This window comes from Dipodomys merriami, unplaced genomic scaffold (genome assembly GCF_024711535.1).
Source record: "Dipodomys merriami isolate MVZ:Mamm:240054 unplaced genomic scaffold, mDipMer1.0.p SCAF_5, whole genome shotgun sequence".
In the NCBI taxonomy this organism is placed as follows: domain Eukaryota; kingdom Metazoa; phylum Chordata; class Mammalia; order Rodentia; family Heteromyidae; genus Dipodomys; species Dipodomys merriami.
In genome coordinates this window covers 16,195,200-16,220,197 of record NW_027206068.1, presented here as the reverse complement: position 1 = coordinate 16,220,197, position 24,998 = coordinate 16,195,200, and the positions used below count along the sequence as shown (strand labels likewise).

At 42.6% G+C, this 24,998-nt stretch overlaps 1 protein-coding gene across 1 annotated transcript; it reads right to left on the bottom strand.

Moving 5' to 3' along the window:
- Window positions 1–8,014: 8,014 nt before the first annotated feature.
- Twist1 (twist family bHLH transcription factor 1) lies at window positions 8,015–10,238 on the bottom strand. The gene is made up of 2 exons (XM_069997246.1): window positions 9,226–10,238; window positions 8,015–8,703 (listed from the first exon to the last, which is right to left on the bottom strand). The coding sequence occupies exon 1, from the start codon at window positions 9,877–9,879 to the stop codon at window positions 9,265–9,267; it is 615 nt and encodes a 204-aa protein (XP_069853347.1). The 5' UTR covers window positions 9,880–10,238; the 3' UTR covers window positions 8,015–8,703; window positions 9,226–9,264.
- Between the last annotated feature and the right edge of the window lie 14,760 nt (window positions 10,239–24,998).

Here is a 24,998-nt window from a genome sequence, read left to right as displayed (position 1 = left end):
CAAAGCTGCGATCCTCCGAAACTTAGAAAAGTCGCCACGGAGAACACACACACCGGGCAACCCAGCTCTGGTTGAACTCTTTCCCCTTCGGCATGTTTTGTATTTTGCCCAATCCGCCGAGTTTTTCCCTCACAGCAAAGATCCACTGAGGGACGAAGACACAGACTCGACCCGGAGGCGAGATGTCCTCGGTTTTAAAGAGAATAAGTACAATTCCAGACAGAAAAGACTCCGACCTTTCCCCGTTTAGTCCACCCAGAGTCCATCGATTGTATTGGAATCTCAGATCCCGGGCCAGGAGGGCCGGGGAGGGCGTCTGGCTAAGGCGGAGGCCAGGGGGTGGCGGAGATTGGGGGGGCGGGGAAGGCCGGGAAGCAGAGCGGTTCCCCCCCCCCCAGCCCTCCCCATACATTCCCAGCTGCGAGAAAGCGTTGGCTACGGCAGACTCCAGAGTCCAGATTATTCGACACGTGTCTTTTACCCGGCAATCTATTTCTTATGGATGATTTATGAACGCACCTCTTTGATCAGGGATGGATTTATCTGTCCGCTGCTACAGATGACAGATGCGGCTGCTAAAATGCCTGGTCCGCGCTGTGTGGACAGGTCGTTTCCCTCCCCCCCCCTCCCCAATCCCTAACGCCAGTATTGCTTTTTCTTCGGCGATTTTCACCCCACGCCGCCTGCCTCTCCTCCCCTAGCCCCAACCCCGTTTGCTATCCTAGTTGCTTCAATCCCTCCTGGTGGTTTACATCAACAAAATGCTGCGCTAAGGCGAGGGACAGCAGGGAGACAAGGTAGGCAGATTTGAGGCCTATCTTCAGCCGGGTGCCACATTCCTTAGGGGGTGCCGGGGGGGGGTGCCTTCTAAGGATGTGTTGCCAGGGACCGAGAAAGAAGGCTCCCCAGGTGTGGCTGCCTGCCCTGGGCTGGGGGACGGAGCCCAGGGCTGGTTCGCCTGGCTTGGCGGAGAAGGCGGGAGCTGGGGACAGGGAGACTGGGTGAGGAGCGCAGAGGCAATCCTCGCTTAGGTGCGGGCCAGGACTCATCAAGACAACCATTTCGGCTTGATTTGGGGAGAGAAGGAGGAGGCAGGAAACCCGGAGACCGAGGAGATCACATTACGGACCCTCCTAGTCCCTAATAGGTAAAGGGAAAGCCGAGTCTGTGAAGCGGTTATTAATAGATTGTGTGTGTGTGTGTGTGTGTGTGTGTGTGTGTGTGTGTGTGTGTGTGTGTGTGTTAGTAGTATTTCATTAAAACCATATCCTGGAACAAAGAGTTATTCTTTCATGTTTCTTGGCTTTGTTATTACTCTGACAAGAGTTCTAAAATCAGGATTTTCCAAATCAAAGGATCCCTGGAGTTGTCTGTCCCCTCTTTTTAGTCGTCCCCCCGTTTAGTCACCCCCCCCCCACTTCCTCCACCAAACTACTCCTGGTATCATTATCTTGGTAAGGATTCTTTCTTATATTCTTGATTTAGCCAGGGGACATTTAATAGCTGACTGGATTAAATACTGCAGACTCCAGCCTAGCTATTTGAAAATCCGGGTCATGGACTATGCCTAACATCAGAGGAAGAAAATTGATCTATGAGATGTGTTTTAAATTTCACTCAGTGGGGTGGGAAAGAAGGAAGAGGAAGAAAGATTCTGCCCTCATTTCAGGTTCCTTTTATATGTTACAAAGTTAGAACTTTTAGAAGGTGTATTCTGATGGAGGGTAAGGGGAGCCAGCTTAGTCAGGAGTGGATGAATAGAGAGACACAGCCTTTGCAAGAAGCTAACAGAAATTTCCTTTTATCCTGATGTGAAAACAAGGTTTATGAGAGTGTTTCAAAGACCATTATTTTGGAAGGTAGGGGAGTCTCTTCACCAGGGGAGCATTCCATGTCATTGCTGAATTTTCAGTTAGGAAGGTGGTCTCTACAGCAACGTTGCTTTCAAAGCCACAGTAGCTTCTTTGAGTGAAGTTAAGTTTTAGGACCAATCACAACAAGAAGAACAGAAATGAGAACGGTTAGTCCAGTAATATGTTTATAAAATAGAGATCTGCATGTCCCCAAATAAAGCTGTGCACATGGTGTGCTGGGCTTCAATTCAGTGATTCCTTGAAGACCAAGCAAACCCCAAGAGGTGGGATCTGACAACCCTGTCAGCTTTCTGGATGCTTTTGGGCGACAACCAGATAATATGATATGCACCCAAAAGAAGTGTATCAATGTTAAGTACAGCTGGATGAGTACTGAGATGAAATGCTACGGAGAGAAAAGACATTTCTGTTTATCTGGTCTTGGGCATTTAAAAAACTTGCCAACCCTTAAAACTAATGTGATCACTCCAAATGTATCTGCTTGTGACCAACCTTGTAGGAAACTGGAAGAATAAAATAAACCCTGACAGTGAAGTTGGATTTAATATTGTGGAAGAAAATACCCTGACTTTTAAGTTTTGTTTAAAAGTGCAGAGCTATATGGATGGCTATAGAATGCCATATGCCAGATACAACGTCAGCTTACTAGAGATTTAGGCATAGGGTAGCATGTAAAAAGAGGAGTCATAGCTAGTTCACTTAACATACAATCTTCATACACAGGCGACAAATATTTAAAACTTTATTGTGTGCACAGACACAAGCCTGGCCACATGTGAACATTGTCAATAACTTTTAAAAAAAACATCTCTCTTATATACAGAGAAAGAAACGAGACTTTTCCATAACCAAGTAACTGCTCATTCATTTTAATTTTGTTTATAAGCCGACCTTTCTTCTCACATGGAAAATAAGTATCATATTAGAACAGAGCAAGTCATTTTAGAACAATCCCTTTTCGTCAAAGTGGTCACTTATCTTGGTAAACGCCCTGCCCCATAGGCTCAGGGATCCCTAGAGAACTGGTTCTCAACCCCAGGAGGGAGGGATCACCCGCTCATCTTTCAACCTATCCCAGCATCTTGGAGGTTTAGGGTCTGTCAGGCCTGGCATTCCTTTCCTCTTCTTATCACTCTCTAACCCTTCAAAACGGCAATTGATTAGTTTCAGCTTTTCCAAACCGAGATCCGATATGTTTCTCAGGATCAAACGTCTTCGAGAAGGGGGGGGAGGAGGAAGAAGAGAGAAAGAAATGTGGGGGGGGGGGAGGGATGGGGAATGTGAAGAAGGAAAACAGGAGGACAGGGGCAAAATATGCACCTCCACCTCCACACCCCAACACCCAAAGCGTTTAGGGGCAAGGGAAGGGATGGCAACTTCTCCTGGAAGATGTATTTCACTTAAGATGTGCCTTTGCTTTCCAGAGGAGACAAATATTCTAAAGAGAAAATAAAAATCAAGCAAAGAAGATTGATGGTTTATGCCTGGATTTCCCTCCAAGTATTTGCCTTCCTTGTATTTACAGGCGTGGCCCCATTTGTAAGTTGTACATCTGTTCTCTTCACGTGACATTTCATCCAAGCCCTAACATCTGGGCAAGATAAACTTCCTTCAGGTACCTGCTTAACTTTTCACTTGTCACATTGGAGTCACCTCAGCGTGGCCTTCTATCCCTCCGGCCTGCCTCAGTGGCTGAATCTGTGGTTCTCTTTGTTCTAGTCCCCTTCACACTTGCCCCCAATCCAAACTTTTCCAAGTAGGCCCCCTCCCAGTGCCAACCTTTGTCAATGTCTTTAGCAGAGGTCTAATGGCTCCTGACTCTGGCTCAACTCCTCAGGTCAATGAGGGCAACATTTTGAACCCAAAAAGGAAGCGCGCGGGGGGGGGGGGGGATCCTATTTTGCTTTTGAAATATTTCACAGTGAAAACAGAAAACAAAGCAAAAACCAAAGATGCCTAGTAAGCAACATTCAAACTCACATTGGGGTTCGGCAGTCTCTCAGGTCTATACCTTCCTCCATGCAGGGAGAAGGGAGTGGCTGGTTTTGGTGGCCGTCTTCCCATCCAGCGAGCGGTCCCTCTATCTGGTAGACATTTAAGCTGCATGGTTTACAGAAATTTAATTTCACTCGCTTCTAATCTCCCCTCCCCCAAGAACCCTGCCTCCTGGGATGAATGCTTTTAGAAGGGTTTTTTTTTCTTTCTGTCTTTCTTTCTTTCCTTCCTTATGTGAATTGCTGTTCCCTTAGCTTCAGCCTGAATCTTGCGCAGACGCACCACGACTCATCCACAAACACAGGGGGAGGGGGAGTAGCCGGAAAAGAAAATAGTCCACGTAAACAAGAAAAAGTCCGCTGGAGGCCCTCTCCACAGCAAACCCCAAGCCATAGCCTCGCCTCGCAGGGTGCTCACGAAATCCCGGCTATAATTGACTGTTTTCTTTGAGGTTTTTTGACCATGTGCTGCTTAGCATGGTTACTACCACTGATACAAGAAGATGAATATTCATTATGATCCCATCCTAACTTCCCCCACCCCCTCCAAGATTTTATATCTAGCGTCTATGGAGGAGAATAGAAAAGTTTGTACAGTCATTTTAACCCCGCCTTCCAGTGACCTGCCACATGCTCCTTTTTACTTTATAGACATCTGGGAATTCCATACATGCCTTAAACTCCAATTACACACCTTCTTCAAAGGACACGTGCTTTGATTTGCTAAGAACATTAAGTGGGCTCTCGCATTCAGGGGTCTTGAGACAAAAGCAAATGGAAAATGTATCCCAGGATCTGTTTCCTAGGTCTGCATTTTGGCGTCCAATAAATAAAGGAAATGAATAATCCTTTTGATATTTCCGAGGGCTAGAGTTGCAAAGGAGAGTTGGGTGGTTTGTGAGAAATAAAGGGATGGATGGAGTTGTCGGGTTTGAGAAAATCTGGAGAAGCCAACTTCATCCATTGTGCCTATGCGTCCTTTCTTTCCACTTTCTCTGGTGCTGGGAGTGAAGCACTCTTTATGACACATAAGCAGAAAATTCTATAAAAGTGGACCCTGGGGATCTCCTTCCCGACCCCTGTTTGTCGCTAATACGGGGCCTGTCGCTGGAAATTTGAGGTTGGGCCTTTGCCTGGATTGTTACTGCTGCTTCTCTTGCTACCGCTGACACTTGGCGCTGCCGCTGCCTCCAATCATCAGCCAGACGCCAGGCCCCGCGGGTCCACGCCATCCTAGGAGGGCTCAGATTTTTGTCACTGTCCCTGGTGCAGGCCGGTCCGCCACCCACACAGGGCAGCCTGGGCCTGTGCCTCTCCAGCATGCCCGCCGCAGGTGAGACCCTCACTCCCCACGGAGTTCTGTTTGGGTTTCCGTGGCGTTTGTTCCCCCCGCAGGTTTGTTTGTTTTTCTTTAAATTACAGATGCAGGGAAAACCGCCTGACATCATGAGAGTGGGACAAACGCTCACTTTGAAGGATTCCTGGGCAGAACTTCAAGTGAAATCATATGCCTGAGAAGAACTTGATACCGGTCTAGAGAAAATAACTAGTTCTGACTCTGCCAAACCATGGAATGTGCAAAATGCTCTACTTTTTTGCAAGAGGCCAAGTGTCCCTTAAAATGCTCTATTATGAATATCAGCCCGAAGACGCTGGAAATGGGTGCCATCATTGAATGGTAGGAGGAAGTTCACAGGTTGCCTGTTTTTGCTATTTCATGATATTTTACGCCTAAGTTCCATTTTGAGGGGGGGAATTTGCAATTCATGCATGAATTATTATCTGAGCATGTGCTTACATGTATATGCAAAAAGGAAATGTGAGTATATGGGAACAAAATATATGCATTGTTGTAATTGAAGACTATCAGTGAAACGAAATTAAAAGAAATATATAAAAGTAATTATTTGCACAGTAAACATTTCTTGTTTTAAGACACAATATTTTTCCCTAATGAATGCATTCTGGCTAAAAGTCAACTGCCCAGAGTCCAGTCACCATACTAAATGGTAAGATTTAGCGTCCTGATGATGAAACAGAGGTAATTTATTTGATGTGCCTTTAAGTAAGTACAGGGAATGAAAATAACGTGGGATGGAGTAAAATGAGAAGATATAGTGAAGGAGGCAAAACAGGTGACTTTATTTCCACTCTTTAAAAAAAAGAGTAGAGCATTTCATCCCTTTTATGTGGGATGGGTATACTGAAATAGTTGGCAGGCTGAAAAATATATTCAAGTAGTTAATATTTTCTCCTATGAAGTCTGCTCTTCTTTGAGAAGTTTTACTTTGTCACAGTATAACTATTACCAGAATATTAGCTGAATATTACCATCTTTCTATGCTTTACTTTGTATTTCTCTGAAAGCTAGGGCAACATATTACCTTCGGTTTTCTATTTAGTATTACTGGATACACGAGACAACAACATTTGCATTTCTGCAGAGATTCCTTTATGAAAAAAGTAAAAAAAAAAGTCCAAGCACTTTTTAAAAAAGGCAAACAGAAAGCTAATTTTCTTTGAAACATATAGTTTATACATGTAGAGTTAAGATAGCATTTACCTTCTCAATGGTAATGGTCAGTTCCATCCTGGAGTGCATGAAGAGCTCTGAAATACCAAATAGTCAGACCAAGCTAGTGAACAAGGAGATTCCCCCAGGAACCATTTTAAAAATGGAGGTAGTTGAGTGATACACCAAATACAATCACCATCTAGATGTCTTCCCTTTTCCTTCTAGGGCACTCTAAGCTTCTACCCTATCCAACACACCCTCCCTCACCCACCCACATGTCCCCCAAACACGTACACATATAAGCATCTTTCTTTTTCATTATTTGCGAAGTTTGCCAAAATAAATTTTATAAACGAAATAACAATCCCCAAAGCTGCACTAATCTTTTAATGTAAATAATTGTTACAAGGATGAAAAATTCACAATAATGTATTTATAATACTGTCATGCCTGCATTCTATGGTACTGTGTGAAGAGGAAGACAAAACTTCAGGCAATAAAATAACCTCAAGCTGAACTAAACAAACAGAGGCTATTTTGATACACCTCCTTATTTGACAGTCTTTGTCTGAATTGGGTACCAAAACAAAGGTACAGTTTTAAAGTTTCCCTGATTACATTTGAATGCTGATACTGGGTGTAAAATTTCCAACTGAAATTGTTTTATTAACTACCATTTGAATATCAATGACAAAAAACCCATTTTGTTTCTAGCCCAGAAAAAAATCAACCACCATTTGTTCTTGTTTTACTGAAGGTCATCACATTATGCATGTACTTGTGTGTATCTATGTATCTCTAGGGAAAATTCTGTGTAATTATGGATAAAATGTATTTGCTAAGGAACTGACTAGAACCTGAATGACTGTAGCATTTTACATTGTAATTGTTTCAAAAGTTACCAAGGACAGTGAAAATGCAAGTCCTTTATTTACCTTACTCCAAAACTATATATATACGTATATATACACAGACACATACATATGCATACATACATATCTCGTTTACATCTTAAAAAAGAGCTTATTCCCACATAGAGAATAAACATAGTAAAATACTTTTAGCCAACATGATTCATTCATGAAAGCAGTTAAGCAAATCATAAATGAAACCATCACTTTCTCCTTGAATTAAAATTGTTTGACATGCATTTGTATTCACTTACGTGTATGTATAAGTAAATTCCATGAACAAATTTTTCCCCCCTGAAATGAGCTTTCAAGGATCTTCAAAGAGTGCAGGGTACCACAAAAATACACAGTAACAAGAGAAAAAATAATGGTGGATTCATGCTGCTTATCGGAAAGGTTTAGCCCAACTACCTCCAATAACAAGTAAGGAAATTAGCAGATATGTGAATACTTTGCTGCTGGCTGGAGTGGGGTAGGGGGATTGATAAAAGAGGAAGAGATGCTACTAAGCCCCCCTTGAACACCAAACTAGAATAATAATAAAACTGTCTTTTAAAATAACATGTCTGTGCCTGTCGGTGGCTGGTTTATTTGAGTTTTTCACTGCTTGTTTATATTAGTGCCCTCTCCCTCCAGGGTGCCTCCAGTGTTAAACAAGTAGGTATTTACCACCAATTTTATCCTGAGCTTAAAAAATATAGACCAAACTCTAAAATTCTTAAAATTTTCAATCATATTTATTTATTGCAGAAAAATAATATACAAAGATATTTACAAAACAATCATAAAAATATGAATGCATTTAGACACCGGATCTATTTGCATTTTACCATGGGTTATCAATAAATAAATAGAATGTCGTTTTTTTGTATTTTAAGTTTTTTTCCCCCCTCAGAAGAAGAACGAAAAAGGGAATTAACTGACTATGATTTTGCAGGCCAGTTTGATCCCAGCAATTTTATTTTTAAAGGTGTTCTGCAATCCCTCTCATTGTTACCATGTTAAAATGGAGAAAGTCCGCAATGATGCCTTTCCTTTCAGTGGCTGATTGGCACGACCTCTTGAGAATGCATGCATGAAAAGTAAAAATAAAAAATAACATTCTTCGTCAAAACAAAAAACAACAAACAAAAAAAGGAACAAAAACAATTGTTCAGACTTCTATCAGAATGTAGAGGTGTGAGGATGGTGCCGCTGCCCGTCTGGGAATCAGTGTCCACGGCCCTGTCTCGCTTGCTTTCTCTTTTAAAAGTGCGCCCCACGCCCTGTTTCTTTCAATCTGGGTTCTGCTCTTCTAATCTCCAAGAAAATCTTAGGTATATATATATATATATTTATTTATTTTTTTAGTTATCCAGCTCCAGAGTCTCTAGACTGTCCATTTTCTCCTTCTCTGGAAACAATGACATCTGCAAAAACCCAGAGGGGAGGGGAGGGGGGAAAGTTGGTTATTGTTTTAGGTCTCTGTGGCTGTTTTCTAAGACTAGTTGAGCTGTGTTATCACCACCAGGGAAGAAACGAGGCTGAACAACCTGGAAGGATTTCAGCCCAAGGGCAAGAGGAAGTGGGTGGGCGGAAAGGAGGAGGTGGAATTTGGGAACATTTGTTTGAAGAAGAACGAAATTTTCAAGCCAAAAGAACCGGAGGCCCTGGCAACATCGTCCTTCGAGTTGACCCAGGAGCCTTTGCTCAGCCTTCCCGCTGTCTGTCACGCACATTCACGCACCCCCACACCCCGGACCAGGCTGGGCGCATCCCCTGGGGACCTCCCTCGCTAGCGCGGACGCTGGTGGGGCACAGGTAGCAGGACCGGCTGCGAGGACAGCGGGGTGTCCGAGAGGGCAGCGAGGAGGACGGGGAGCTCGGCCTGGACAGCGGGCCGGCCATCTACCACCTGAGCGAGCTAGAGGCGCCCAGACGCGGGTCCTTACCTAGGTCTCCGGCCCTGCCGAGGGGGTGGGGAGCTCCTGCTAGTGCGAGGCGGACATGGACCAGGCTCCCTCCATCCTCCAGACCGAGAAGGCGTAGCTGAGCCGCTCGTGGGCCACGTAGCTGCAGCTTGCCATCTTGGAGTCCAGCTCGTCGCTCTGGAGGACCTGGTAGAGGAAGTCGATGTACCTGGCGGCCAGCTTGAGGGTCTGAATCTTGCTCAGCTTGTCCGAGGGCAGCGTGGGGATGATCTTCCGCAGGGCGGCGAACGCTTCGTTCAACGATTGCGTGCGTTGGCGCTCCCGCACGTTGGCCATGACCCGCTGCGTCTGCAGCTCCTCGTACGATTGCGGGCTCCCGCCGCCGCTGCTGCTGCCGCCGCCCCCGCCGCCCGCGCCGCCGCCCCCGCCGCAGCCCGCAGATTTCTTGCCGCGTTTGCCCTGGGCCGGACTTCCCGGCTCGTCGCCGCCAGCGACGCCCCCGCCTGCGGCGCCGCCGGGCCCCGCGCCGCCGCCGCCCGCGCTGCGCCGACTGCCGCGCCGCTTGCGAGCCCCGCGCTTGCCGCTCGGTGGCTGCTGTCGGTCCGGCTCCTCCTCGCTGTTGCTCAGGCTGTCCTCGGCCGGCGAGACTGGCGAGCTGGACACGTCCTGCATCATCTCTCGGGCGGGCGATGTGCGCGGCCTCGGGGGCCCGGGGCAGAGGAGCGGCCCGGGAAAGAGGGACTGGAGCGCGGCGCCTCAGCCCGCCAGCTTCCCCAGCGCGCGGCGCCGGCCGGGGCGGTGCGGCCCGCCGAGGAGGGAGCGGGGAGGAGGGAGCGGGAGGATCTCCGCGGGGAGGGCGCGCGGGGGAGGCGGGGAGGAGGGCGGGAGGGGGAGGGGACGGTGTGGAGGGCCCCGAGGTCCAAAAAGAAGGCGCGCAGCCGCCACACGCACGCCCCGTTCGGCCTCCTGGAATCGGTGTCGGTGCTGGCGAGCCCGCGAAGCGTCTGGTAGTTGGGCGAAAGCTGCAGACTTGGAGACTCTTATACCTCCGTGCAGGCGGAAAGTTTGGGGGCAGCGGTGTCATTGGCCTGACGTGGGGAGGAGGGACTTTTCCAAGTTTTATAGGAAAGTTTCCGCTTTCCAGTACCCCCTCCCTCTCCCCACGTCTCTGCCCCCCTCCCTCCCCACCCCCTTCGCTCCCCACCCTCGCCTGGTCCGGGTCTAACAATCTGTCCTCCCAAACCATTCAAAAACGACCTGGCCCCGGCGGCCAGCCCCTCCGCCCGCCTCCCCGCTGCCCTCCCCCTTCCCTGTACGGCGGCGGGCGCGGGGCGATTTCCTTCCGCGCCCCAGCGCGCGGGCAGCGCTCCCGCACCCGAGCGCGAGCTCCGGGAAGCGGCCGGCGCGCACTGCCCCGGGCCGCGGCGGAGACCCGTACGTCGTGGCTGAGACGTTGGCGGTGACACCGGCGTCGTCCCACCCCAGATCTCTCCGGGTTTAAGATTGCTGGGGCGGGAGTGGCAAGAAAAGTAGCAACTGCGGAGCCCTCCCAAAGGTCAGCTAGATGAACCCCTGGGGTTCGCAGGGCGCCGTCGCCACGACGGGGCCCCTGGCATCCCGGTGGTGGGTGAAGACGTGGCCTCACCGCGGGAGCGGTGGGTCTCTGCCTCGGCCTCGCCAGCTCACGCACCACCCCTCCCGGAGAAGTGTCTGGGCCCTCTTTCCCCCTCATCAGTGACCCAATCTAAATCGTCCCCACCGCCGTGAACACCGAGACTCCTCCAAAGGTGCTAGAAAGAGGTGCGAGCTTGTCTCCCCGCAGAGGGAAGGCTTGCCCTCGGGGAACCGGAGCCTCGCCTCGCCAGAGGAGGGCTGTGCGGTGCCCTCGCCCAGGCCCGGATTCGCGGTGCTGCTAGCCCCAGGTGGCGGGAACCCCGGGCCACCTCATCTCTACCCACCCCGAAGTTAGGCCTTGTGTTATGACCTTGGGCAGGTCAGCCCATTTCAAAGTGAAGTGGGGATTCGTGTCCCCACTCCGCCCCACCCCCCTTCCTAGCGGGTCAGTGGCAAGTTGTGGCTCCAGCGCCCGAACGCATTGCAGTAGCTGGGACTGGTTTGACCTGTAAGCATTTGTACCTAGTAAGCAGAAACCAAGAGAGGGAGGTACTGACGATTCTGGAAGGAACAAAGTTGGTGAGCCGGGAGGGCAGCGGCTGGAAGGAAAGCCAATCTTGGCAATGCTAGACTTCTTTTCTTTTCCTTTTTTGGGGGTGGGGGGAATCCAGTTGGGGGTAAAAGAATCATTTCAGGTTGATCTCCTTACGTTACAAAACAAACCAAAGGAAGAAGGTAGCGGAATCCGGGGGCGGGGAGGGGGGGTCGATTTAGAGGCGCTGGGATTCCCATCTCAGGCTGAGAGGTCCGCCCACCGACTCCCCACGGTTGAGAGGGCGGGAACCCTTCGACGGGCCAGCGCCCCTTTGGGTTCTGGACCCAGGATCTTGGCTGTGGTTGCCGGGAGTCCGAGAAGGAAGCCGGAGCACAGGCAGCACTGGGGCTGGCAGGGTGGGTCCCGGAAACCCCGGGGTGTGAAGCGCCCTGAGCTGTTTGTGGGGGTTCACCTTTTGGAGGCACGAGGAGGCTGTAGTTACCTGATCCGGAAGGACCTGATCCACAGCACTTTTACATCCACCGGAGGAGGGGGGGGGGCGGGGAGATGGGTCATGATCGGGAATTGTGCCTCACCCTTTCTACAGATGCTCAGAAACAATGACCACAGCGTGCCAGCTGGGCTGCTTCGCCAACTCCTGCCATGGTTAAAACTGACAGCGGGTGTGCAAATCAAATTCTTCTTAGCCTCCACTTAATTTGCTGCGTCAAATCTGTAGGCAGTCCTCAAGTTAGCAGTCACCCGGCTTCCCATGTTCGCATCTGCCTCCTACAGGACTTCGTGTCTTGTCTATCGAGCAGGGCAGACATTCTCCCCTATGTAACTCTGAACAGCCCAGCATTCTGAAATTCTTATTTAGGAAATCTCGAAAAATCCTCATTGGAGTTACCACTGTCAAACTGAAGTCTTACTTGGGGAGTGGGGGATGCTTTAGCTGAGTATAAAACGGACAGAAATGGAACGATTGCTTCCTTTCTTTGTGGTCACGGATGAGGAAGACAGGGAAAACGTGGGCAAAATGTAAAGGAAACTTTACCTGACCAAGGGGAATTGGCGAGGAGGAAGGAGAGGTGGGGGAGAAACCCTTGTCTGAGACAGTGAGAGGCCGAGGTCATTAGCCAGCCGACTTGCACCGTCATCAATCTCCAAGGCTAGTTCTTAACTGGGGAGCCCAGCCCTTCTCTAGCACTAAACTCCACGGGATGGATGGCTCCTGGGCCATCCCTTCTGGGGACCTCCAGAGCTGAAGCGGAGCTCCGGATGCCTGCAAGCTTAGAAAGTCTGGAAAACGAATGACCTAATCAGGAGCATCCCGGCCATGGATGTGTTTTTCAAAGAGGTCACCATCGATGACTTCATTTATAAGAAGACATTTCTCTTCAAATCTTCTGACTGGTGAAGGATGAAACCAGTTTTGGAGTACCTAAGTAGGGCTGGCAATTTTTTTTGGGGGGGGTGCCAAGGGTGGAGGGGGAGTAGGAGCTTGTCAGGTGAATTGCTTCTCAAACATATCTGGGGCTGATAATTCTTGTTTTGCAAACTGCGACATGCGGTGGTGGAGTGTGTCCACTCAGCTCTATCAAACGTTTTATCTAACAGTTTTCTTTTCCACACTTACTCCAGTGCCAATGCTCCCTTTTTATGTGCTGAAAAGTCGATGTAATTCTGCATTATCTCCTGTGCATCAACAATTGTAATTTCCACAGTGTTTCACTTGAATCTATAAAGATTTGCCTTATTCTAAAATCCCAATTTCAGGCTTTTAAGTACAGTCTTAGCAGTTTTACTTTAGATCTGAGTGTCACTGGGGGGATGTCAGGGGATGGCTACCTTCTTTGGGAAAGCAAGTTTAGCTGAGATCCAGTCATTTTGTTTACTTCTAAAATAAGTCCCTGAAATAATTTTAACCGAAAACAATTTTTTTCTTTTGCACTTGGATAATTCAAAACGAGCTTTGTTTTCAAATTGCAAGCTTGGCATGTTTGCAGCCCTTCCTGAGGAATGTGTGCTGTGTTTAAAGAAAATTGCAAAAAATGCCTTTAGAAGTAACAGAGTTAGAAATCTCATACTGAGCATACACAATAAGTCTGTATGTATCTTTACAGTTCAAAGATACCCTTAGCATTCTCATAGCTACAATTATTTATAAATACTTTTAGATAAGAAAAGGAAATACACTATAGAATTGTCAGCTCACTTTTGGAGTTTGGGCTTGAGGACTTGAAGTTCAAGAGAGCACAGATTGGAAGGTTACAATCGAGTGCACTTTATCAAATGTGGTTGTGCAAGACTTCACCCTTTTTGTGAACATTTCACAGACTACCCTGAGTGGTTTGCAAATGCGAGGATCTTGCTGAAGTGTAATGCAAAGGTTATACCAGCCCTGGTGACTTTGAGAACTGTGTAAAAGTAGATTATTATTATTTTTTGATTACCAAGTAACCTTAGTGATGCTTGAACACCTTGCCCTAAATCAAAACTCATTCTCTTTCTCAATGATGGTTTAGCGCATGAACTTAATATTATCTACATTTCTTTTCTAAATTTCTTGAAGAACAAGGAAGTAAGCTTATTAAATATGAAACATTATACCTGGAAATAAAATGAAAAAAATCAAACAGGGATCAAAGCACTATAGGCTTCTGTATCCATGAAGTACAATGTGGAAAGATGACGTCTCACATGGGCTGCCAATTAACCTGCTTGAAATATATTGTTATAATTATTTCAGAGAGTTGCTGGTCTCAATAATAGTTATGCCCAGCAATTTTTTCAAAGTTCTGTTGCAAAGTTAGCATTTGTGTATCTTTTTAGTCATCAGTGATTTGAATATAAATCAACTGATTTACATTCCATGTTCTTTCAATTAATTTTCCCTTTCTGATTACTTTGAACTGCCACTTTCCTTCACTTCAAGGGATTCCCTTTTTTCACAAATGACTTTTCCTGAAACCTTAAATTCTATTTCCATTGTTTGGTTTGCTTCTTCCAGAAAACATGTTGTTTTTGCCAGTGACCACAAGAGGACACAATTTCCTAGAGAACTTGGCTTAAAAAGAAGCTTATTGAAGGAGAAACCTAACAAAATAGCAAAAGTGCCACACAATTAATGAATATCATTCTGGAGATGCACAGCTGACTTATGTCACTTTCATTAATTTTGAAAACCAAACATGAATTGGTAATCACTATAGATGTTTTTCAAAGATGGTCTGTGTATTTTTTATTGTACAATTTGAGGAAAAAGACACAATTCTGAAACAATATCAAAATGCTACTGTTGTATTAAGGAAGAATGTTTATATTCCACTCATAGAATTTGTTTTAAGTTCTTAGTGACCTGAAATTTTAGCAACATTATTTTAGAATTATGTTTGACAATGCAAAAATAATTTGAAAAATAATAATGTCAAAATGCTCTTAAAAGCTTTAATTTTTAGTTTGTCTTTTGGTATGTCTTCACATAGAAAATTGCATTCAAGCTATATTTTGTAGTTTGTCAGTAAATTTGGTTGCCTATTTGATAGGTTAATAACTAAAATTGTTTTGTTCAGATATTAAAAAATAGTATCCCTTAAGATATTTATTGTGAACACTTTTCTACAATTATGTACAATCCTTAATTTGATTGACAATACCCCTTCTTTGTTCTATGTATTTCCCTGAAAAAAAATTATAGAAATTAAGTCCAGCAGTGTATGTCTGCAATCATAATATCAGGAAACTAAGGGGAAATTGATGCAGATTTTAAGCCAGAACCAGAATTGGGCTACATTGTGAGATCCAAGACATAATGGCCTACAAAGGAATTGCCATCTGAAAAAGAAAGTTTTAACACATTTAATTACTTTGTATATTAAGTGAGTTCCATCACAATAGTTTTCTAGAAGAATTTTTATCATTTTGGTGGATTACAATGACAAGCAGGATGGGGGACCTTGTTTTGTTTTCAATTAAAACTTTTGCTTTGCATTTGTGTCTTCATTCAGATAATATTTCTAATCACATTATCTGAGACTGAGGAATCAAGAAATGGACCAAAGGCCTGGGAAACAAAGAGGTAAAGGTAGGAAGAAAATAAGGAAAACCAGAAGATCAGAGAGGTGAAACAAAACCTTCGGTAGGAATGATGAAAGGAAGAGTTTGGGCAATCAACAAGCCTGATACAGTGTACAAGAGACCGAAGCTTGCTATGTATAAAGACCTCACAACAGAGAGAAAAGTTCATGCACTTACTGAAAAAAAAAGTTCCAGGATTATTTTTCTTTTTATCTATGCAAAAATATTCATTAGTAGTAGTTTGTCCTTTAGTAGTTTATGTATTTCCTCTCCCCCCGCCCCAACATCCCCAGTCCTGGGGTTTGAAATAAGGGCCTGGGCACTGCCCCTGAGCTTTTTGCTTGCAGCTAGTGCTCTACCGCTTGAATCACAGCTCCTCCTGGCTTTTTCAATTGTAGATGAGTTGTCTCAGGTTTAGCACAAGAATCCTCAAATCTCAATCTCCAGAGTAGCTAGGATTATAGACAGGAGCCACTAGCAACTGGCTGGCCATTTTTTTTTAAAATCCCTATAATTTGTTACAATGAGTTGTTGTCTAAGTCACACAAACAAAGGAAAGGCAGATTGGCAGGCTATGGAACTTAATTAAAAGTTCATCTATTTGGATATATTCACTTTGAATTACAGTAAAGATAGTAATATATTATCATTTCATAATATATCACATTTGGGGGAATACTGATGTCATTATTCCATTACAAATACTATTAACTATGATAGAAATCCTATGTAGTTGCTTTGACTTTTAGCTTCTTAGTTATTTTCCATTTGATCTATACAATGAATGTGAAACTTTTTCCTGGTGGTTATCAATGTTTAGTGTTTTTTTCCCCACCCCAGATACCCGAGGGAAGGACCAAGCAGCCGTCAACACTATGAGATTCTATAAGATACTGGTTCTGTCCAATGGTGTATTTGAGAAGTGTGAATTCTAGTTTCAACTGTTAGGTTAATTGATTCTCTTTCAGTGTGTGAGGGTACTGGGATTTGAACCCAAGGATTTGTATTGCTAGGCAGATACTCTCCATACCTCCAGGCTCCATTGATTCTTTTGTAGCTTAACAACAACCACAAAGTGTTGATTCTCTTATTCTGTTAGGTTCTCTCAATAAGATTTGGTCAAAGATGTCACAGAATACTGGCAAATAACAGGTGACCCAGTTTAACAAAGAGATCTAAATGTTTGGTTCCATGTGCAGAGTAGCAGTGAGGGAAACTGACCTCAGCTGAGATGACAAGAAGTTGCATGAGGAAATGGTTTTATTGCAATGGTGGTCAGCAAATACACCTTGAGAAAGGCTATTCCAGAGAGACAGGAAGAATTACAAACCAAACTGAAATGCACAAGATATGTCACATGGCATATTGAGTCAAGGTGGAGTATGCAGCAAGAAGGAGGAACTTACAGCATAGTCAACTATAGTCAACTATGCCAGCATAACTTGCAACATCCAGGAAGGACCATACTAGTGTTGAATACTAGACTGAATGGTTCACAGTATTCACATATTTTAGGGAGTCATCTTCTGCCATCTTTTCCACATCAGCCTTTCCTATTGACAATGTCTTAAGAGCCCTAACATTAAGGCTCAGCAGTAATGGAGTATGACTGTAGATAATAAATATTTGTTAACACCAGGCATAGCTGCTCCACAGGACTTGACCCCTAGACTGTGGTGGAGCAGTTTTGCGTTTTCTCCTTCTGTCTTGGCCAAAAGTCAGGAAGACCAGAGTGAATGCATATTCACAACCTCATGGATATAAATATGAGTATGGGGTTTCTTCATGAGCTCCATGACTATTTGACACCTACTTGGTCTTTTTCTCCTCTTCCTACTTAGTGTATTTTCACCAGTGGCATTTAAGATATATTTCAGGCTACTTGTTTATGTCATCAGCCTTCTGTGGTTATTTTCTTTGGCAGAAATAGATATCCATAAATAAGATGGTAAACATGCACGGCAATCTTTCTGAAGGTGACTTAGTCCAATGTTAGTCCTCAATAATGTGTAAGTAGATGAGAAGTTGGAAGGTTAGGAGAGGAAAGGGGACCATGTGAGCAGAGTTTTTTTTCCTTTTTTTAAATTTTAAATTTTTTATTGTGAAAATACTGTACAGAGGGGTTACAATTACATGGGCAAGATAATGAGTACATTTCTTATCAAGCATTGTAGCCTCCTCCTTTGTTTACCCTTCCCATCCCTTCCCAGCCTCCCCCCACCCTTCCCACCCAATCCTCCCCCCCACAACCAAAGTTGTAAAGTTCGTTTTCGACATGACAACTTGTACTTCTCAGAGCAGAGTCTTGAATCATGTGTCTCCCTGGCTGTTTCAGTGAGGGTGAAAAGACTTGGTATGAGGAAGTAAAATGAGTATAGGAACAAGCAGAAACCTTGCAAGGTGTTCACTGCTTTACAAATCATTGGCTATATTGAAAAAGGTGGGAAACACTTGAACTTGAAGGGTTTGTACAACTGATCTGGTCTGAATAGCCAGTTCCATGGTGATTTCCCCCCTCCCCCGATGACTCCTTCTAACTATGATTTGGCCATTTCTGAAATGTAAAAAAATCACCTTTCTATCTGATAATACTAGCTATTCTTTTCCTGCAAACTTTTGGTAGCCAAATAGTATACTTCTATGCCAGAAGTGAGTTAAAATAGTGATGTGATTTTAATGGGGATGGCACAAGGATCTCTCTTCAAAAACAGCTTTGTGCTTCCTCCTCATGATTCTACTTTAAAATCTATCACTGGTAATTCATCAATTAGGGACTGGCATTGGCTGCCTCAGGCTCCTTATTTAAATGGCAAAGTTGGCAAGGTGAGGTAACGTATTGAGTCCTTGAAACATAAATGAATTAGGTTGTGCTATGTATTTCATAAGAGGGAAGAGGCCCAGGACTGATGAAGGACAATGGAAAGGTCCAACATACTGGACAAGTCAGACAGAAAGGAAATGTAGCTAAATTTTCAGGCTTATTTATTTCAAAATGTAGAAGTTAGCCTGATACTGAAGGCCAGTTCAAGCCCTCTGTGCCTGTCATTTAGTGTGGCTGAAATTGTGCAGTCTGTCTTCTGGATTCAGGTCTAGATAGAGTAAAATGAGATAGCAGGGAAGCAAGAACTGACTGGGTTTGTCTCAGCGTCTCTGTTTCTGATAACTTGAAACTTTAGAATTCAAAATATCCCTATCAAAGAAAAGATATGCTTCTGTTTGACTGCCAGATATGAACCAACAACAAACTATCATCATGATTATGTCATGGTGACAGTTAAGTAAATTCTAAGTTCTGACCCCTAAAAGTAGTGTCTGGTACTTGGTATGCATTTGATATTTTGAGGGAGGGCCACGTTATGCAAGACCTCATAGAGTGTGATGAATTGATGTCTATCAGTCTTAAGTGCAAAGGGAAGAGTTTAAAAAAGCAAATGAGCAAATTATTTGATAATCCAGTTCTGTTTGAAGGGCAACTATTTCTGTAAGTATCACCCCTAAAGACTCAAAGTGCAGGATGGGAACACATATTTGAAGATTCTCTGTGTGTGTGTGTGTGTGTGTGTGTGTGTGTGTGTGTGTGTGTGTGTGTGTGTGTGTGCGCGTGTGTGTGTGTGTGTGTGTGTATGTGTGTATGTGCTGTACTGGGACTTGAACAAAGGGCCTCAGTTCTGTCCCTTAGCTTTTTTTGCTAGGCTGGTGCTCTACCACTTGAGCCACAGCTCTGCTTCCTGCCCTCTGGTTGTTAATTGGAGCCTTGGGGACTTTCCTGCCTTGGCTGGCTTTGAACCTTGATACTTAGATCTCATATTCCTGAGTACCTAGGATTGCAGGCTTGAACCATTGGCTGCCCATCTGGATTTTTGATTTTTTTTTTTTTTTTTGGTTCTGGTCGTGGGGCCTGAACTCTGGGCGTGGGCGCTGTCCCTCAGCTCTTCAGCTCAAGGCTAGCACTCTACCACTTGAGCCACAGTGCCACTTCTAGCTTTTTTCCTTTTGTGGTGCTGAGGAATTGAACCCAGGGCCTCAGGCATGCAAGGCAAGTGCTCTACTACTGAGCCACCTTCCCAGCCCATGGATTTTTTTTATTTTTTATGTATGTATTTTATCTATTTACCCAAGGCAACAATAGGAAGTTTGGTTTCATCACATTCTGTTCTGATTTTTTCCTAGCTATTATAATTGTCTATGTAATACCAAAATATGATTTCTCACAGGTATTTCAACCTTATTGCCACTCCCAAATAATTTCTTCCTCCTTTGGCTAAAATCAGTAATTTCAGTAATTTGTTTACTTGTTTAGCTTGCATACCTAAACAATCATCAATTTCTGTTTCATTCAGCCCACCCTTTCTTTCATGCAGGTAGGTAGAGAGAAATGCAATCTTTCACCCAAACTAATAAAATGGGTGTTCACCAATCTTTGGCAGTTGACTTAGATGTGGGCAGTCAATACAAAAATGGCTTTTTCTGAGTGTGGAGCACTGAGAATTTCTAAAGTGCAGTTAAGGATATCGTAGATTATTCTGCAATCACCTTCAACTGAATGAAGATGAATGAAAATGTCATTAGAACCCAGATTGCTCAGGTTTCTTATTGACTTTGTAATATACAAAATACATGTACTCCATACATGCTCATTATTGTTCTCTTCAAAGAAATACAAAAAGCATAGGCACACTCATAGTTCAAATAAAAAATGTACAGACACTCCCATAGATCAGGTACATCTTAATTTACTACAATGTTCTAAATCTACATTTAATTAATTACTTAATTATCCATTTGTGCCAGGAGTGGGACCTGAATTCAGGGCCTGGGCTCTGTTTCTTGTTTTTGCTCAAGGTTAGTACTCTACTATTTGAATCACAGCTTCACTTCTGGCTTTTTAGTGGTTAATTGGAAATAAGAGTCTCACAGACTTTCCTGCCTGAGCTGACTCTGAACTGTAATCCACAGAGCTCAGTCTTCTAAGCAGCTATGATTACAGGTATGAGCCACCAGTGCCCAGCTTAAACCTGCATTTTAGTTCACACACACACACACACACATCTACATATATATACAAATATATATTTATATCTACAAGGACACTAAGTACTTATCACTCAAAATTAGAGATTGAAAACAATAAAAATAATATTAATTTACAAAATAATTTCCCTGGATTCTGAAAGTACTCAGTGGATAGATCTGGTTTTGTAATGAATAATTTGGTTTTGTAATGCTTTTGTAATGAATTATTATTTTCTTTTCATTCTTTCATTATTTTCATCATTTTATTTTTCATCACTGCACTAGAAAAAATTCAAGGCAGGATAAATATTAGTGAGGAGAAAAAGAATTACAATAAAACATAATCTTAAATTCTCTATATGTTCTTTGCAGAGAATCTAAATTAGTTGACCTTGAGCTGAATGACAAAAAGGTTCTTTCTACTGTATAGTTAAAGCAAAACAAAACAAAGAGATGTTTGGGTAATAAAACAGATGGGAGAAAGTCCTAAGTGAAATGCCTAATCAGAGATTGTTATAAAATTAGGAAACTGTTCTCTCATTGACAAATGAGATATCAGTTCTTCTCTTTTCTCATTCCTCAAGGTGGCACTGCCATTTTAGAAGCAGTTCATTCTGGTCAGGATATATATATAAAAAAAAATCCATCTATTAGAAGTTTTAGAACTCATGACTATTTATTGGCCATAATAGCCTTTTGTCCCAGGAATAATGCTGACACAGTATCAAGCTAACCTTTGGAGCATTTGGGGGCTTTCCTTTGGGAGAACAGAGAGTTTAGTTGAGTTCAGTATGCAGTATAGATGAAAAGGGATCATTACTTGAACTTGAATGGTCACAGTGGAGTTAGAGTTTAAAAGAACGTGCTAAATTTGTGATATATTTTGAAGGTAAAGCCAACAGGATTCACTAAAGATAAAACATGAGGTATGCGAGAGAGGAATCAAAGTGACTCAGTACTTTTGATCTGAGAAAAAGGAAGTTAGCAACCACAGAGACTGAGTAGGCTGTGGGAGAAACATTTCAGGACAGATAGATCGCTTTCAGACAGATTTGATTTGAGTTGTCAGCTAAAAGGCCAAGTGGAATTGTTGGGCAGGCCAATGGATATGTGAGACTGGAGTTTGTAAAAGAAGTCTGGGTGAGAGATAAAATTTGGAATCCATTAACATATAAATCATATTTGAGACTGTGTAACTGAGGGAGGTTACCATGGAAGTGAGTGTGTGTATAAGAAAATCATGAAGTCTGAAACTGGGGATGGTGTGCCATGGAGAAAATAAACCATACAAGTAGCATAGGGATTCCTGGCAATATCACAATTATTATTATTACTATTGAAAATTGTATTGCTAAGAACTGTCATGGGCAATGATACAAATAAGTACAGAGATTAAAGTCCAGTCAATTGTTATGAGGATGGCAACAAGAATAACTACAAAACAAATATAATTTACTACAGAAGAACATCTAATCAGAATATTCATTTGTAAATGTTCTCAACTCAAAATTCAGAATTGTGGTAAATGGTATAAATAGAATAAAATCAGCAAGAAGGTATATATTTAAAGTGAGATGTATTAATCAAGAAAATAGAGGGTATAAAGGCAGACTTAGCTGAGTTAGCAGCAGGCTGTATATACCATATTTTATGTATTTTGTAGCACTGAATGATACATTAACTTTAAAAAGCCTAAATAGAAAATGGGAACAAGTATCACAAATATATGTTAAGATTGGTGGGATGATTTTGTATATAAACCAATCTTATTTTTTTCTTGTAAAACAAAAAAAAAGGTGCTAACAAATCGTCTAGAAACTTCTTAGATCTGACCAACACCCCAGCTAAGTAGCAGGATACAAAGTCAACATATAAAATTCAATACTTTTTGTATATGACAATAGCAGACTTCCTTAGAAAAAATCAATGAAACCATCTCACCCACAAAAAGAATAAAATTATTTTATTCTCAAAGTAGAATAAAATACCTACAAATAAACCTAACCAAGAAGATGAAAGACTTCTACAATGGAAAGCAAGTAACAGCAAAGAAAGAAATTGAAGAACATACTCAAAGCTGAAAAGAACTTTCATGTTCATGGATCAACAGAATTAACACTATAAAAATAACCTATAATGGAAAGCAAGCTATATTTCAATGCAAACCCCATCAAAATCCCAAATGATGTTCTTTACTGAAATGGGGGAAAATCCTAACATTCATATGGAACCACAAAAGATTCTCAGTAGCCAAAGCAACCTTGAGGAAAAACAGCAATGCTGGACAAATCATGATGCCTGATTTCAGAATATAACTTCAGAGAATAATAACAAAAACAACACAGTTCTAGTGCAAAGTAAGACATGTAGAATACACATAGAATAGTGGACCCAGAAATAATGCCACAAAAATAAGCCCTCCGATTCTCTACAAAGGTATCAAAATATTCATTGACAAAAATACAGCCCTTTAAAAAATGGTTCTAAGAAAACTGTGTATTAACATACTGAAGATTGAAACTGGAATGCTATCTCTTAATCTATAAAAAATCTACTCAAATTGAACAAAATGTAAGACCTGATGTAATGTATGACCTGAAACTTTGAAACTACTAGAGAAAAATAGGGGAAAGACTCAAGATATAGACAAAGGCAAAGACATCTTGAATAGGGTTTTAATAGCTAAGGAAATAGGAACAAGAAAGGACAAGTGGGATTGCATGAAACTGAACTGCTTCTGCACCTTAAAGGGAACAAAAACTAAAGTACAGGCTGGGAGAAAGTCTTAGCTATTGACAAAGGATTAATAGCTATAATATGTGAGAATTTCAGAGTTAAATACCAGAAAAGCAAGTAGAAAATAAATGTGCAAATTAGCTGAATAGAAAGTTCTGAAAAGAATAAGAACAAATTCTCAATATCAATAAATTTCATTACTATGAAGAAATCTTCAACCTCTTTGGCTGTTGGGGAAATGGAAATCAAAATGATAGAGATTCCATCTTTTCCCAGTCAAAATGGCAACTGTCAAAGAAAGAACATCTTAGGAAGAATGTGAGTGAGAAGATAAGTTAGTGCAGTCATTATGGAGGTTTCTCAAACAAACAAACCCTAAAACCTTGTGTGATCTATCTGCCCCACTCCTGAGCTTATCCATGAAGACATAGCACATACATATGATTGCAGCAGTATTCATAACAGCCAAGTTAGACGGTCATTCTGAGTACCCAGGTAATTAGCTGCCAGTTACCTAGTGAACTAAACAGTCTAAAGTTAGAATTTACTCCATTGTATCTAGTTATACTCAGCATGTTAGTTATAACGCCATTTTACTCAACCTGTTACTTGGCTCCCTCCAGCAGCCTCAATTTATAGACATTTAAATATGAAGTATTAGTATCAAATTCATTATATATGACCTAGGTTTTAAATTTTTGATTGGCTTTATTGATAATTATATTTTTGCTTAATCTTCTAAGTTACATTCTTTTAACACGTCAATAATTTATTTAACAGCTTTTTAAAAAATATTTTTATTGTAAAGATACTGTACAGAGGAGTTACAGTTATATGAATAAGGTAATGAGTCCATTTCCTCTTGAGCATTGTTATCCCCTCTTTTGTTTTTCCCCTACCATACCTTCCCTCCCCACCTCTCTAACTCCTCCCTCTCTCCTCTCCAAGTTGTAAAGTTCTTTTTCAACATAAAGTTCTTTTTCAACATAGTGTCTTGTACATGTCATTGTTACAATGGGTCAACCTGTATCCTTGTTTCAGCATTTTGTTACTTTCCTTCCCTTTCCCAAATTAGAAAAATGTATATACAAGATGCAGGGTACCGGAATCAAATACAGTGAAAACGGGTTATACCATGGGGGATGGACATACAAAATAAACAAAAGAAATCACATAGTATGTTACAAGTACTTTAAAAACAACAGCAACGAAGAGAAAAACCTCTTGTGTCCCTATCTTGGGTTTCATTATGCTTAGCACCATATATCATATGTATATAGCTTTTGACCTTTTCTACTTATTTGATAAAATAGGTCCCATGGTTTCCCTTATTTAACTGCTCTTTTGAGTCATTCTGATTGTTCTTTTATCCCATCTTAGTAGCTCAAATTATGAATCCTTTATCATAGTTAGCATGATGGGTTCAATATCTGCACAGGTAGGTTAAGTGAACATCTCTTGCTTTAGTATAAGCTCCTTTTAGGCAAAGATTCTTAACCAAAATAGAAGATTGCAGAGCCAAACCCTTTATAAGCATTCAATAAATATTTGATACATTTTTAATTTAATTTGTAATGAAAGTTAGCACAAGAATTGGATGTTGAACAGAGCAAAATAAAACTCAATCAAATCCAGCACACTTTAAATGTAAACTGAGCTTGAATTATGGACACTTTTTACTCTGTTCTCACTATGATAGGTATGTGTTCATTTAGCTTAGGGCTTCACAGAGAAATGACCATGAGCTTTTGACTTGGGAGAGAGGAATCAGGAAATTGTTCATTTTGTCAACTTCTCTTGCCCAAAGGAGACATTT

Excerpts from the sequence above, each read along its gene's own strand:
- Twist1 (XM_069997246.1), bottom strand. The coding sequence starts at position 9,879 with ATGATGCAGGACGTGTCCAGCTCGCCAGTCTCGCCGGCCGAGGACAGC.